This window comes from Caretta caretta, chromosome 2 (assembly GCF_965140235.1).
Source record: "Caretta caretta isolate rCarCar2 chromosome 2, rCarCar1.hap1, whole genome shotgun sequence".
In the NCBI taxonomy this organism is placed as follows: Eukaryota; Metazoa; Chordata; order Testudines; family Cheloniidae; genus Caretta; species Caretta caretta.
Window position 1 is genome coordinate 157105163 of NC_134207.1, and position 16803 is coordinate 157121965.

At 43.2% G+C, this 16803-nt stretch overlaps 1 protein-coding gene across 6 annotated transcripts in view; it reads right to left on the minus strand.

Annotated features, from left to right (window-relative positions):
- COL15A1 (collagen type XV alpha 1 chain) overlaps positions 1-16803 on the minus strand; it is a 290144-nt gene that overhangs the window by 30491 nt on the left and 242850 nt on the right. For 5 of the 6 annotated variants that reach the window (XM_048839369.2, XM_075125516.1, XM_048839366.2 and 2 more), the window contains 4 exons: positions 13127-13186; positions 12678-12719; positions 7199-7241; positions 2725-2814 (listed from right to left, as the gene is read on the minus strand). In XM_048839369.2, the coding sequence (XP_048695326.2) occupies positions 2725-2814; positions 7199-7241; positions 12678-12719; positions 13127-13186 (235 nt within the window). The remainder of the gene's footprint in view (positions 1-2724; positions 2815-7198; positions 7242-12677; positions 12720-13126; positions 13187-16803) is intronic. The other variant, XM_048839368.2, reaches the window with a different exon arrangement.

Sequence of the window (16803 nt, forward strand, 5' to 3'; positions counted from 1 at the left end):
TCCGTCTATCGCCCCACCACAGTTAAGGAACCCCATTGCAGCAAAGCCAGTCACTATGACTTGCACATTTTCCAGAGTCACTACCCTTGATACCAGCAGCTCAGTGACTGTGCTGGCTGCTTGGATCACAGCAGCCCCCACAGTAGATTTACACACTCCAAATTGATTACCAACTGACTGGTAGCTGTCTGGCGTTGCAAGCTTCCAGAGGGTATCGCCACTCGCTTCTCAACTGTGAGGGCTGCTCTTATCTTGGTATTCTTGTGCTTCAGGGCAGGGGAAAACAAGTCACAAAGTTCCATGAAAGTGCTGTTACACATGCAAAAGTTTCGCAGCCACTGGGAATCATCCCAGACCTGCAACACTATGCGGTCCCACCAGTCTGTGCTTGTTTCCCGGGCCCAGAATTGGCATTCCATGGCATGAACCTGCCCCATTACCACCAAATTGCCAGGGCCCATGCTTTGAGAGAAGTCTGTGTCCATGTCCTCATCGCTATCGTGATTGTGCTGTTGTCGCCTCCTTGCCTGCTTTTGCAGGTTCTGCACCTACTGCAGGATAATGCACACAATGCTCACAACAGCAGTGGTGAGCTGAGCGAGCTCCATGCTTGCCATGGTATGGCGTCTGCAGGAAAGCAGAGTTGCATCGGAAGCGGTGTATGGCTACAGATGCCATGAGAATAGATATTTATACAGAACGATGAGAGGAACTGCGATGTGGATTCATGGCACCAGGAGAGCAGAGTTGCAGCAGAAGTGGTGGCTGACGACGGTTAGCAGACCTACTGCACCATCTGCTGACAGCAGTATGGTGTCTGCATGGAAAAAAGGCGCAAAACGATTGTCTGCCGTTGCTTTCATGGAGGGAAGGGCGATTGACAACATGTACCCAAAACCACCCGCGACAATGTTTTTACCCCATCAGGCATTGGGAGCTCAATCCAGAATTCCAATGGGCAGCGGAGACTGCGGGAACTGTGGGATAGCTATCTACAGTGCAGCGCTCCGAAAGTCGATGCTAGCCACGATACTGTGGACGCACTCTGCTGACTTAATGCGCTTAGTGGGGACACACACAATTGACTGTATAAAATCGCTTCCTAAAAATTGAATTCTATAAATTCGACCTAATTTCATAGTGGAGACATACCCTGAAACTCTACCTCATACACTTCATCTGTCACACCAATATGACCTCTAAGGATGACTTACAGGGAGAGGATACTTAGGCTGATATAATGATCAAGAACAAAAAGTGATGGTAATGTTCTACTAGGGCAACAACAGAATGGGCCACCAACTATGTGGCGCTTTCCTTTAGCAAAATCTGAAACCCAACAGGGTCAATCAGATTCTCTACGCAGACTAAGTAAATAGACCTCTGTTCTTTAGAGAAAAAAGATGAACTCTGTCTTCAGACTAGAGGAAGTGATATCCTGACCATAATGAAGTAAACCCCCCTTTATCTCCATTGAGAGTCCAAAAACACATCACAAGTGTGTGGAACATGATATCATCATGATTGTCAGCCATCGGCACTTGCAAAACAATAATGAATTTAATAAAATGTGGGTGTGAGAAGTAGTGTGAGCATGGTAGCTCATAAAACAGGATTTTTTCTTAGTTTTCCTTTGAAGTACCCAGTTCCTGCATTTTAAACCTGGCTGATGTTTGGGGAGCCCCTCCAAAAATACTTTTTAGAAGCATCTGATACAGATCAGCAGAAAGATTAGTGTGAAGGGCAAAAAGTCAAAATAGAAGTTTAGTATGAAGAGCTGCACTCTGGAAGATAACTGTAAACTTATTTTAAGTCACAAAACTAAAGCTCTGGATTGAAGGCCTGTGTAAGTACCACACATGAAAATATGTATTAATTTTATAGTGCTCCTTTTATGTTTCACTATTTCTAATGTCCATCAATATAACTTTGCCATTTTTTGATTTTTTCTAACTAGCTAGTAATTAAAACTTGCACAGACAGGAAGAATTTATGAAATACAACAGCAACCTTGGCTGAAAAGGTTCACCTATGAGCCCTAGACGAAGACCACATTGTTTGTACAGTATGTGGCACACAGAACAAAATGACAGTCCCTGCCCCAAGAGGCTTACAACAGTCTAACTCACCTAATTTATATGTATTAGCTATGTATATCAAATTCTCCCATAAAAATTAAATCCTCAGTGGGCAACTCCTATTAGGATGTTTCCAGGCCCCATTAACTGCTATCAGTGGCAATACTTTCGATAATCAAGACAAATAAACGTTTGTACTGAACACAGATGTCAATTATTATGTGGCACTAGACTTCATCAGAATTGGCTGACAATGCCAGGCGACTAAAAGGACTTGGTGTCCTTCAGAACAGTGTAACACATTGTGACAAACCAGATAGTTCTAAACATTTATTTGAAGAAAAAAATCACAAATCAGATGATGTTTCCCATAATAGTATAGGGTTTATTGATTTATACCCAAATTCAGCAAGGAATCTAAGTACATGCCTAACTTCAAACAGCTGTGCAACTACGCCAGTGATTAAAGTTAGCAATGTACTTAAGTACTCTGCAGAAGCAGGGCCTTAATAAACTGTGATTAATTTAAACACCTGTTTTGGCACAGGAAATAAATACGACTTAAAATGTATTAGATATTTTGTATTTCTTAAAATAAACCCACTTGAAAAGCACATATAGTGCTCTACAATCATATTCATAATACCTGGTAGTCCAGGTGAGCCTCTCTCTCCTTTTTCACCTTTTAAGCCTGGTGGGCCATGCAGTCCCCAGGAGCCTGGCTCGCCTTTCATACCTGCCATAAAAATATTGCCAAAAAATGAAATGCATTCTTAGCAAATGAGAGTTATTGCAAAGTATAATTTTCAAATATGGTGCAACAGATACTGTGTTAGTGATGGACAAACCACAAAAGTTCTGGGAAAGGATTCTAAACACAAGGCTGTTTATTCAAACTTAGAGGCTCTTTCCCCCTGTTACGAGCTTCTCCAGCTTTCCCCATAACTGTTTAATAGCCACTGATGCCTTCTCCCTTCCCATGACATTTCAAAAGGACTGCCATTTCCTCTTTGCCTCAAGAACCTGAAATAACCCCTCTGCAAGGCTGTCTCTGTCTTCAGATCTCTCCCCCGCTTGAGTGACCCGGGCCTGCCTGAAGTAAACCCAAGCCAGAGAGAGCCCAAGCTGAGATACCTTCTTGATGTAGTCTTGATATAGAATTGGTCCTGCTTTGAGCAGGCGGTTGGACTAGATGACCTCCTGAGGTTCCTTCCAACCCTGATATTCTAGGATTCCATCCTAAGAGTACTGTAGAGAAAGCACTATCAAAGGGTAGAGGTGTATTTCCAGCAGGCTTAATCACTCTGGCACTTGAATTTCTTATCACAGAGCAATAAATTATGACTTCTGTTGAGGCCACCAAAACTATTTATAATTTATTGCCCATGATAAGTGAGTGTGACTAATGGAAAACAACAACAACAATATTCTTTCAGAGAACATAAAGACTTAGCAAGATTTCCTTACCAGGTGGGGCAGGGGAGTGTGTGGAGGAGGGGGAAGACGTGCACCCAAATCAATTTTGAATTTACATCCTCTTTTCCATGTATTTGCTCCCCACCTCCAGTTTCAAGTGCAGTTCTGCTCTGTCAGTTGACTAGGTAAACATGGCACTCTTCTTACTCAATGGATCTGATACCTGTGGGTGACATTCACTCCCACAAAATTGGACTTTTCAAGCTTGATTCCCCACCACAGTGCCCCTAGTATAGTCATTTACACCTGAGCAAAGTGGGTGTCAAATAACTCCATTCTCATGTGGTTGCATTTTACAGCTACTTTGCCAGGTGTAAATGGCTAAACAGGTGCAAAGTGCAGAGTTCCTATGCTGAGTGACAGGCAGGAGGTATGGTAGGGAAGTTCACTCCTAAAATCCAGGGATATACATGGGGATACACTGCAGTCCTCTCCACGGCCACTCTTCACAGTTCCAGTTTATGAGCTGGAGTGGCCGTTGAAACCCTACACTCCAGTTGTGTAGTGTATTAGTGCCACTGGATTCATATTAACACAGATCCCATGGCCTCTTTTATAATTTACACACATTGCATCTGTATCTAAGGCTGGTGCAGAAACCACCTCTGTGTTGCTTGGCTGCACCAATGCCCTCTTCCCATACACACCCAGAGTAGTGTTTAATGGGGATTGAGGAATCACTGCAGGGGATGGTGAGGAAAATGTATCCCAATGCCTTCCCTTTATGGGAACATTCATCCCCTTGAGACGGTCTGCGGGAAGGGTGGCTCTCAGCCTATGGGGGTTTATATTATGATTTGGACCAATTTTAATGTCTATTGGCCACAATTAATGGACTATTGGCCACAATTAATGGCTATTTTTAGTTACACATATGGTGTGCAAGATTTAAAGATCAGATTAGCAACATAAAATGCCATGGGGGACAAGAGTTGAGGCTGTTTTTGGGAGCCGAGATGGAAGGGATGGGAACTGACTCAGTGGAATGTTTAACAGTTCTCCAAGTACAAGGCCCTGCTCTGCTGCCAAGAGGGAGTAGGGCCAGCAATGTGGCTGGAAGGGGCGTAGGCCCAGAGACTAAAGACTGTTGCATGGTTTCCTGTTCATTGCTGGACTCTACAGGTTTGGCATTCCTACCTCTTCCACTAAGGGGGAGCAATTAAAGGAATCCCCTACCTGTGATGCTTGCAGAGCTTCCTGGCCTAATGTCGCCCTCCCAAGGGCATTTCTGCCAGAGGGTGAGATATGTCCCATTCCCTCCCTGTCAATCTGTCTCCCTTCACCATTGTTTCTCTCCCTGAGGATGTCTACATTGTATAGACACAGCCAAGCTAGCTTTGATTTAGTTAGCTCAAATAATAATAGCCGTGAAGCTGTGGCAGCAACATGTTAGCTGCTCAAGTACGTACCTAGGGTCCCACATGAGATTGTATGACCTGGCCCATGCTGCTGTGGATTCAGGGCTATTGTTATTCAAGCTAGCTAGATCAAAGTTAGCTAAGGTATGGCTACACCTGCTACAGTCACACTTTGCAGTGTAGACGTACCCTCTGTCACTTTTCTCTCTCTCTGCGCCTTGGAAAATTATCTTCTCTTCAATAGCTCTCACCTCACCCTCCTACAGAGTGAAGGGAAGGGGAGAATTTCTTCTGTCTCCTCAGAAAGGTTCAAACACTCTTTCCCTTGCAAATGAAAGAGGTTTTGGTGGTTTGATCTCTCCTTTTCAAAAATCTCTTCAGGGGTAATTTGCAATGATTCCTGCTCTAAGGAGGGGTTGATCCTGTCTATGATATTTTCTTTGGCCCAGATCCACAAAGGGGCTTAGGTGTTGCCACACCTAACTTTTAGGTGCTTAGAAAAGTCACAGGAAAAACACTGTAATCCACAAAGCTTGAGGCCATGTCTACACTGTACATTGCTGCAGCTGCTCCGATACAGCTGTGCTGCTGCAGCGCATCTGGTGAAGACTGTCTCTGCTGACAGGAGAGAGAGCAGCATAAGCTATGTCAGCTGGAGAAGTTCTCCCACTGACACAGTGCTGGGCACACTACCACTTATGTCGGTGTAACTTATGGCGTTTAGGGAGGTGGAATATTCACACCCCTGAGCAACATAAGTTTTGCCGACATAGGCAGTAATGTAGAAATAGCCCGAGCTAGGTGTCTGTGTCCCCAATACACTGAATGGGGAGAGAGAGACACTTCAAACAGCGATCCACAAATCCAGCAGGCTAGGTGGGGAGCTGCTTCAGCTAGCCAGTGGGAAATGCTGACCAGAGGGATATGTGCTGAGACCCTCCCTCTCATGGAGATAGATACACCTTGGTTCAAGTGCCCCCTCTGCCTGTGAGTTCTCTAACCACAAGGCTATGAACTATTCTGATATGGGGTTCCTTCACGCTCTCCTATTGAAGTTGTTCCACTTTAATTAAATAATTAAATATTAATTGGCCCAGAGATAGCATTAGAATGACTAGAGCCCAGTGGTGAGGGCACATACCTGAGAGGTGGCAGGTCTCTGTTCAAATCCCTTCTCACCCTCAGGAAGAGGGTGAGACTTGAACTGGGGGTCTCCCACATCCTGGATAAGTACTCTGACCCCTGGGCCAAGGGTTATAAGAAAGGTCCTTTCCTCCTCTCCTCCCCCACCCAGCTGTGGGGGAGGAGAAGGAGAAACTCACTTGAGGGGCCTGATCCGGCAGACATGATCAGAGGTTGCCTAGCAGGTTGGGCCCCACATGTAACTTAGGAGACCCAACACCTCTCTTCGGCCAGTATGTGGATCACTCCCAGGCTTAGGTGGGAGATAGGTGCCTAGAGTGAGACACCAGTGGGTATGCCCAGAGGCAAAAAACCTAGATGTCGAGTGAGTTCAGGCACCTATGGGATCTGGTGGCAGCTGAGTGGGAGTTCTGTGGCTCAGAGTGGTGCCTAAAAACAGGATTTAGGTACCTAAATACCTTCATGGATTGCACCGTTGACGCCCAAGCAATTGGACTGGAGCTCTGATCATAGGCAGGAGCTGACTGACTGGCTGCTGACCCAAGGGAATGTTCTGTGCCGTTCAGAGTACACACACAGTCACCTATGAGAGCAGTGGGACCAGCATTCATCACACAGGAGTTGGGGCTCTTCTGGACTGGCTGAATTGGGAATCAACCGATCCAGTTTTCTTCCCATAGGAGTAATTTCAGGCTACCCTTCGAGTTTGCTGTTGAGATGTGTTCCCAGAGCACAGGAGCACTGATTGTGTGACTGCATATTCCATACAGTTCTATAGCCGACTATGACAGAGAACGCAACAATGGGACTGCAGCCTCACCTCACATTGCCACATCTATGTGTCTTATACCTGGCCAAGAGATACCAGCTCTGAGAGAAAGGATAGTTCAGTCCCATGGCTCTTTCACTCCTTGGCCTCTATGCTGAACACTGCCAACACAGTGCTAATTTGTACCAACAGTTTTGGTAGGTTTTGGGATGTGGACAGTAGTTTAATAAGAACATGATTGAAACCACCAAATCTTTTCTTATAGTGTAGGTCGCCTAATAGCCAAGAGATGTAGTGACCAAAAGTCTCAGCAAACTAGGGTCATATTTGATCCAATACAAGTCTGCAAGAAGTAAAAAAACCCAATAGTTTACCATGAATGTTAGCATCTTGGTTTCCAGGATGAGCAGTGCCAACCTACACAAAGAAATATATTCAGATTATTATCTATACAAATTAACTTATATTTATACAGCACTTAGCATAAAAGGGCCCTGATTTTGGCTAGAGCTTTTGTGTGTTACCACAGTACATATAATTAATAGCTTAAGCTGTATTAGTCAACTTGCCAATGTCCAAATATTAGCCAGTTAAGACTTACTCAGTATTGTGCGTTCTTCAGCATGCAGCATGCTTTCACAGGGATGTAAAACATGCATTTTTGCAACATCAATCAAATTCTGCTTTCAATTATGCTAGTATAAATCCAGGGTAACTCAATTCAAGTCCCTAGAATTACTCTGGATTTACATCAGTGCAATTGAGAGCAGAATTTGATTTTTAAGATAACAGATTGTGGCTGTAGTGCTTTTCATCAACTATTAACACAAATCAATGGATGTTTATCTGCAGCTTCCATGTGTTGGATCATATTAAAGAAGTTCTGTATTAAAATCACAAATGAGTTTGATTCCCCAGAGTTTAAATTCCAGGGTATTACTAATTAAGAGGTCTCTTGGTTTTTGGTACTGTTTCTCTCCCTCTGTGTGTGAAACTTGCAAGCTGCTAATTGTGTTAGTACATTCTAAGACAGAGTCTATTCTCAAAGCAATTCACAGAGAGAGAGACTCAAAGCAATACTCTAACAACAGAAACAACACCCAGAGACTCCCCACCCTTTTGTTGTATTAACAATTGTGATTAAAATAGAGATAGAGGATGTATGTGGATGGATGCTTGGTGTGGATAATAACTGAATGATCAGGGAGGTGCCAGCCTAAGAATCCAGTGTCCATCGGCTGAAGAAGGCGTCAAGTGGAAATAACCAGAGGACCCCCCCGGAGGGCAGACTGGAATCCACCCAACAGCCTCAAGAATGGGAGAACCAAAGAACAAGATAACATCTTGGAGCCGTCAGGAATGTGCTATCTGCTGATTGATTCAGCAACAGCATGATGAAGCAATTCCCATAGACTGGCATAGGAAAAAATTCCTATAAAAATAGACTCTAAAAAGTGAGAACTTTGGGGTCTGATTCTGCAAACCAACTTCCAGGAGCATCAGATGAGCATCTGACAAGGCCCTGCTCCCTCCTCATGTCCAGGCCACCTGGCCAGTGGCTTGGCATGAGCAACTCTAAGGCTGGTAACTATGATAACAACCTTGCAGAACCTGTGTGTGTGTGTGTCTGTATGAATGAATGTGTGAATAAATATGAGATTGAATGGAATGTTATAACTAGAACTAACTGCTTACTATGATTCTTTCTGTATTCACAATAAATGTGGTATTTTGCCTTTTTCCCTTTAATAAGATCCTGCTGGTTTTTATTTTATTGGTACAACACACGTGCATAACAAGCACTCAAGAGAAAGGAAAGTGTGATTCAAGCATGAGACGGGGAGCCAGGAACTCCCTAATTTTATTCCTGGCTCTGACACTAATTCCTGCTGTGGTCTTGAGTATGTCACAAACTTATTGCCTGACTGTAAAACAGGGACAAAATAACCTACCTCCTAAAGATATTGAGAGGATTAATTAATGTTGGTACAATGCTGTCAATGGATAAAACATTACATAATGCTAATTATAACTATTAATATGAATTGCACCCTATTCACATATTAAACATTCCACTGTGCAGCTGCTGCATGAAAAGATCCAGTCCTGCAACACTCACTGTTAGGAGTGAACTTCAGTGGGTCTGTTTGCATGAGGAATGCTTGCAGGATTCAGTCCATAGTTCCTTATGAATACTCACTTATACAGATGTGTAGAGCGGAGTATTTGTATGTACAAATTGGGATAGTTTTATGTCATTCACAAATGTAGGGCAAAGCTATCCTGAATATTAAGATGCATGGAGAGGCACTTAGAACCACACATTTCTTTTATCTGGGCAGTCATTAGTGCAATTAAAATATTTTCAGAGCTCTTGTTACCGTTCACTGATTTTTAACCTCTGTGTGAATGAACTATTCTTGCTCTCTAAGTGGGTTTCTGTCATTTTAATGGTTGCACCGAAAATAATTGCAAGGCATTGGTGAGAAAGTTGGCAAATCCATAGAGCTATTCCTAGCAGATCTAGTGACAATAATTTCTTATAAATAAAGTTATTCATAAAATGGAGAATTTATGGATGGATTGAAAGGAGATAAGAATAAAATTCCTAAAACAAGTAGTTAAAGCCTCATAGAAAAATAAAAACATCTTGTGGTCATTATTCTGTGTCTGAGTTCATAAGTAAAGTTAATATGGAAAGATTTATAAAACCAGTAAATATATTTTTCTTTAAAGGCAGGAGAGAGATTATTTCCTTATTTTATTCTTATTGATACTGATTCTCATTGTATTTATACCAGTATAGATCCGCAGTCTCTCCTCCAAAATCAACGTAAGTAAACTGGGGTAAGTGAAATGAGAACTGGACCCACTGTATAGTGTTGAGTTATAAGATGATGTACAGTAGCAGATGAATGATGCAGCCCTTCTGCACATCAGGCTGATGGGGAAGCATAATGGCTCTCTAACAATATGTCTATTCTGCAGTTAAACACCTGTTTCAACGGACTCGGGCCCATGTCAGCTGACTCGGGCTTGGATTATGGGTCTGTTTAATTGCAGTGTAGGGGGCTCAGGATGGAGCCCAGGCTCTGGAACTCCAGGATGGGGGAGGGTCCCAGAGCCCCAGCGCGAATGTCTACACCTCAATTAAATAGCCCAAGCCCTGTGAGCAGAGTCAGCTGATACAAGTCAGCCACTGGTGTTTAACTGCAGTGTAGAAATATCTTGAGGCACAATCCTTTCCCAAGTCCCACATTGCTCACCTACTCTGCCCAGTGACTATATGCCACAATATGGCCCTTAGGAAAACTCTAGTGTGACTCAGGCCTGTTCACAGTTTATTGCGAGAAGTAATTTCTGTGATTTACTAAATTAAAAGCCCTCTGAGGTCCTCTAAACCTTAGTGCCACATCAGCTCCCCAGACATCCTGGGCGAAATCCCAGCCTCATTGAAGTCGATGGAAGTTTTGCAATTGACTTCAGTGGGTCCAGGATGTCAGTCCTTGAGTTTTATGAGGCAATAACAGTCGGTATGTGTGACTCAGGGAACCCCTCAGTGCTGGCTGGCAGAGGGCACACCATAGTGTAACTCACATAAGGCCTGATACACTAATAGCCCCAACTCACTGTTGTCAATCTGATTCTGAAAGGTGTCTGTAGCAGAGTGGTCACCCTGCTCCTGATTGGAAGGGCTTAAAAACAGCCCTAGGAAAGGGCTGCCCTGGGGAGCAAACCATGAGCAGACTTGAGGCAGCCAATCAGGGCCCGGCTGGGCTAGTATAAGAAAGACTAAGGGAGGAGCTGGGTCAGTCTCACTCCAGCCTTGGAATGGGAAGGACCTAGCTGCCTTGGAGCAAAGGGTACCTGGGGCAGAACAGTGCTGGGAAAGGGCAAGAGGAGCTTCAGCCTGGCAACTCCCCAGGCTGAAGCCTTGTTAAAGGCTTAAGTAGGTACTGGGGCTGCAGAGGGGAAGCCCGGGGATAGGCAGAGGCAGCTGGTCCAACCCCTTTGCCAGTGATGAGTGGCCACGACAGACTGAAGTCTGCCTCAGAGAAAGGGGGCTAGATGGCAACTGGCAGTAGCCACTGAGGCAAGGTGGGCATAGAGGGTTGGGGGGTCCCCCGGGAGGGGAGACCCAGAGCGTGGGACTGCTGTGGGGCAGAACCCCAAAATAAGAGGACACTGGGGTCCAGGAGGGACATGGGGCCTGAGGCAGGAGAGACACCGGCCAGAAGGGGGCGCTCCAAGGCTGGAACTGAGCTAATTCCTGGACGATCAGCAGAAGGCGCTGCAGTGGTGAGTGCTTGACCTGCTACTGTCACCTAAAGGTGTCATATGCAAACTGGTAGCACGCTGGTCGTTAATATTACTTCATGGTGTAAGTACAGGCGGAGTGTAAAGAATTATAGATGTGATAGAAATATCTTCAAATGTGTTTGGCAAGCAGTGAATACGCCTAGCCTGTTCTAGACAAAGGAATGTTGTTTCACCTACTTGACTGTCTCTCCAATGTAAATTGAGCAAGGTGAGGACAGAAACAATGGTACTGTATTTACATATAAGGTAAACAGAGCCACCAAACTAGCAAGACGGGGAGATGACCACACAATGGAAAAAATCACAATGGGGGATGGAGGCTGTACCCCAAAGACGACTTCCTGGCCCTTGAAAGAGAGACAATGGACTTTGGGAAATAAAAGCAGAAATAGAAAGTCATTTTGGCATCCATCATCTTGAAAATCGAGAAAGATGGATCCTTCAACCAAGTGGACTGAAGTCTCTGGGAACAGATTATAGGTTAGAAACCTGCTTAGACAAAGAGTGTAACTTGAAGTTAGTTTTAGTCACTAGGAAGTGTGGTTTGTTTTGTGTGTAATCTTTCATGTCTCTTTCTCTCTTACCTGAAATCACTCAAACCTGTGTTCTTTGTTAATAAACTTACTCTTGTTTTATTACAAAACTATCTCAGTGCTGTGTATGGAAGTGAAGTGTGAGTCTTCAGCTAACCTAACCAGCTGATGGGGGCTCTGTCGCTTTGCATACAGCAAACTTAACTTCTGGGACTGTCCAGTGAGAGGGACTGGACACTGCAAGGAGACGTCTCTTGTGAACTGGTCTTCGCTATTATCTGCAAGGCAAGGCTTAGACTGGCAGAGTCCTGAAAATTTTGCTGGCAAAGCGGACAAGCTGGCATGTCCAGGAGCTGGCACACAGCTCGGCAACAGCAAAGCTCACTCTTGCTGAGACAGAACAAGTAACACTCTGGCTCACAGTTCTGGGTGACTTGAGCAAGAAGTCACAGCATGTGAATGGAACAATTGGAATGTAAGCCTAAATAGGGCAAAAGAAGATTTTGTTTGTTTGATGTATGCTCTGCATGTCCTAGCATTCAAAGGGACTAGACAATTTTATTCTGATTGAGGACTGAGGGGTATTGTACAAGAAATAAAAGTACCCCCCGCCCCCTTTAAAAAAAACAACACATCTTTCCAAGGACAATTCTTTTTTTTTTTTTTTAAACTCCCTTTGGCTCTAATATTTGTTCAAAAAACAAAAGAACAATGTTACAAAGCTTTAAGCCAAAAGTTTAGAATGTTGTTTATACCTCTCACACATTCTACAAGGCATTCATTGTTGAGCATATAAAATACTCTGTTATCTTAAAAGCTTAGTCCTACTTCATGGTGTACGTTGGACGTATGACATTACCAAGGCAGATGGCAAAGCAGAAGTATAGACTGAAGAGAGCTAAAATGTGCACAGAGTTATGTTTGTGTCACTTGTTCTCATGGCCATGCACTTACATATATCAATGTAATTTGGTAAAAGCAGGGTCTGTATATAACTTACTGGCATTTTGCAGTGAGGTCTGGGAGAAATTGGGAAAACTGTCTATTCAAAATGTAGAGGAAAATGAATTCAGTAAATGATGATGACAATACAGTAACTAAATATTCAGATTTAATAGAAGATGACAGGCAAAGGACCTGTCCTCAATACAAAAATCTACTCATCCTGAATGGATTTCCTGGGTCATATGTTAAGAACACTCTTGGGTGGTGCAGTTCTGCCAGTAGGTGCTGGCCCGTGTGGATGGGGCAAACCCCTTAAATAGAGTGCTTTCAACATCTGTATTTAGGAGGTTCTACCCTATATACACAAGCTAGAAATCTGCCTGCAAACCTGTGTGATCTGAAGCAATTTAAAAGTTTCACCTTACATCTGATTTCAAGAGCTGTGCATTACTGCAATGGCAGCAGGGTCCCACAGACCAACAAATAATCCCTCTAGGTACTTACTCCTTTGATGTGAATTATAGCCCCTGGAGGTCCCGGGGGCCCAGGCAAGCCAGGGGGACCCTGGGAAGGCAAAACAAGGGGGAAAAGACATTAGTTAGAACCTTTCAGACTGCAGTGCCAGCTGACAGAAAAAAGGCATGAGCTAATTTGAACATGGAGCCTTGTGCTAACTGGCCTGAAGGGAGGTTGAGCATTTTCTTGCATGTACAAATTTTTACGTGTAAAAAGAAAATGTGGATTCTAAGATTTGAGCCACAATATTTCATAGACAGGAGAATTGCCCGAGGCTTTTGCTTTCAGAACAAAACACAGAATTATATAAAAAGAGCTCCATTTGTTCCCCAGAAAACTCTTTTTGGATTATCCAAACTGCTGAGACATATATAATTACACTGTTCAAATGCCATTCAGACAATTGGACATTTAAATGCAGAACATCTGTAACATAAATCCTAGCCCTAAGGAGAGAGATTCTGAACCATTCAGTCATGTAGCCTTTTATGTTATTTAAAGTGAATTTTGTAATGTGGTATTATGCTACCATGGGTTTGGCTCTGGCAGCTACAGTTTTACACTTAGAGTGAAAGTTACCTTTGCTACTTGCTTTAGAGTTAGAGTTTTTAGGAACACAAAGACCAAGGGTAGTGACCACACACACATTTATCAGTACAAAGTTTAGTTTATAAGTAAGTTATGATTACCCAAGAATATAGAAATTCTATACAGACCTATGCACAAGTTACAAATATAGTTATACTTACATTTTTAACAATAGTGTTAGGGTTTGATGGGTCTCTCAGGCTTGATCATTAGTAGCGGGATGGTTCCTGCTGGAGTCTCCCATAGGGAGTCAATTTTCCCATTTTGGGCATCCCCTTTTTATAATGTGATTCTGTTTATACCTACATTCTGTGCGTGTTCATAAGTGTCAACCCTCTTTTCTTTTATTGGTCTGTGTTCCCTGGAAACTTAAGAGACCCCAATTTTCTATAGGTTGTGTAAGTTCCCTTTGTTTTTATTAGCATTGACGCACAATCTGTGTCTAATGGTTTAAGACACATGTCAGAGACAGATGCGCCTTTACAGTATTTTTATGATCCAATATTAATCTTTTGGGTAATTTTGCACAACATTACCACTTGGCACCCCTTTTTCCATAATTTTAGGGCATTGGGTTATTTTTTGGTCATTGGCTTGAGTTATTACTTGTTTCCAAGGTCTAAAATAGATAAGCTAAAGTCTTGCAGGCCTCAACCTACAGGTTTTAGTTTGTCTTACTTATGTCTAATACTTGGTTCCTTTAAATACTGATCTATTTTAGACTTTTATAATCCTACAAATTCATTCTAATTAACATAAAATGAATATATGTAATATCACATATTAATCAATCATAACATGACACAATAAATGAATAATAAACTAAAATCATTGACTACAATCAGCACACTACACACTCAGGAACTGCACAGTGGGAACAATGGGTTACTGCACTGACATCAATGGATTTATTCTGGACTTACACCACTATAACCGAATGTGGAATCTAGCCCAACCTATAACATTGAATGCTATATCCATGTGGAGGCCCTGTGTCCACACACTGGGTCTGGTCCCTGACGGATAGCTGTCTGCTGCTATAGCTGACTTCTCTTTCCATCCAAATGAACAACACTTTGATTATGTTGGCTAACACATGAGAAATCAAATTTAGAACAGTTGCACCTAGTAATGAGATCCTCTCATCTGACAGAAATGGAACAAATTAATAGAATTTAAAGCCAGAAGGGACTATTAGGTCATGTAGTCTGATGTCCTATATATCACTGGCTATAGAATTTCACCCAGTAACCCCTGTATTGAGCCCATTAACTTATGTTTAGCTAAAGGATGTTTTCCAGAATGTCAAGACTGGATGCCTAAGATTTCAAGAGATGGAGAATCCACCACTTCCCTTTGGTAGTTAATTAATCACTCTCACTGTAAGAGATTTGTGCCTAATTTCTAATCTGAATTTGTCTGGCTTCAGCCTCCAGCAACTGGTTCTTGTTTTGTCTTTCTTTGCTTGATGAAAAAGCTCTTTGGTATCTGGTATTTTCTCCCCAGGACAGTACACTAATCAAGTCACTTCTCTGTCTTCTTTTTGACAAGCTAAGACATTAACATCATCTATACTCATATCTACTGTGAAGGATTCACACTTGTGCTTTCAACGTGGTGTGGAACATTTTTTAAACAAGCCACTCCAAAAGGGCACTTCATAAATACAGTACAACTCATTTACAGTACAGTCAATTGAAAAATAAAAGATTCCACCAGCAGTGTATGAACCAGGATACTATTTCTGATGTGAACGTAATCATATAAGGTCTTTTATACAATATTGGTACTGATTTCTCTAGTAAAGCAACAGAGTAGCAGCTGGTGTACACAAAGCTCAGAGTGGGCAGGGTGGAATACCTGCACCTTGTCTTCCCTAATAGCATAGTACTGAAGCAGCTGCACTGTTGTTGGTCCTAAAGTAATACACGCACCAATATTAATTTTTCTGGCAAAGACACATCCTAAGATGGTACAAGAACTCTGATATCAATTACTATGCCAGATGTTCTATGGAAATGGAAAATGCTATTCTGGAACTTTTCCTTAAGCTGAGTAGCACTTGCTGATGGACTACTTGCATGAGTGCTACCCAGTGTCAATCAGGGTTGCAGAATCAGGACTTTTATTTACCAAGCTCAAAAGCATTTTTGAATTCAACAACCTGTGACAAAGCTCTCTCCTTGCCTCCGTGAGTCCCGCGTTTCCTGGAGGATTTTGCTAGCCTCAAAGGCTCACTGTGACCCTCCACGTAACCCTTCTCTCTCTAGAGACAAGGGTCACAGTCTACTGAGCCATTTTCATCATAATCCAGCGAGGGAGGTGAGGAGAAGTTATCCTTCCTTGCACAGTCTCTGTTGTCTCCCAGTCTCAGTGATTAATCAGGGGGCAAAGGTTGTGGGGGGGAGCCCAGGCCCACCCTCTACTCTGGGCTCCAGCCCGGGGACCCTAATAGTATCAGCTATGGTAGCTGACTTTTTAGAAACATGACATGTACAATTCCCTGGGCTACTTCCCCCACAGCAGCCCTCACTTCCTCAAGCTCCACTTCACCCTTACCTCAGGGCCTCCTTCCTTGTGCCTGATGCGCTGTTGGAGAGGCTGAGTAGTACACAGCATAACTTCCTCCCACAACTCCTGACATGCCCACCCACCTGACTGACTGGGAGGCTTTTAACTAGTTTCAGCCAGCCCCTGATTGGCTTCAGGTGTCCCAATAAACCTAGCCTTCTCCCTGCCTTCTGGAAAGGGCTTAATTGGCCCCAGGTGTCTTAATTGACCTGGAGCAGCTGCCATTTCACTTATCCTGGTACCAGGGATTTGTTTAGCCTGGAGCTAATATATCTATCTCCCACTACTTTTCTATAGCCATCTGGCCTTGCCCCGTCACAAACCATAGAATATTTAGCATGCAAGTCCTATAGGGCCCAATTCTGCACACATTTATCTGTGTAGTGTCCCCCCTGACAACTCGTGGCAGCAAGTACTACCAGGTAGGAAGTGTTTGAAAGATGAAGCCCAAGATGGGCCTAACTGAGCCACACTTACTTACTATGAGTAGCACTTACGTGAGTATC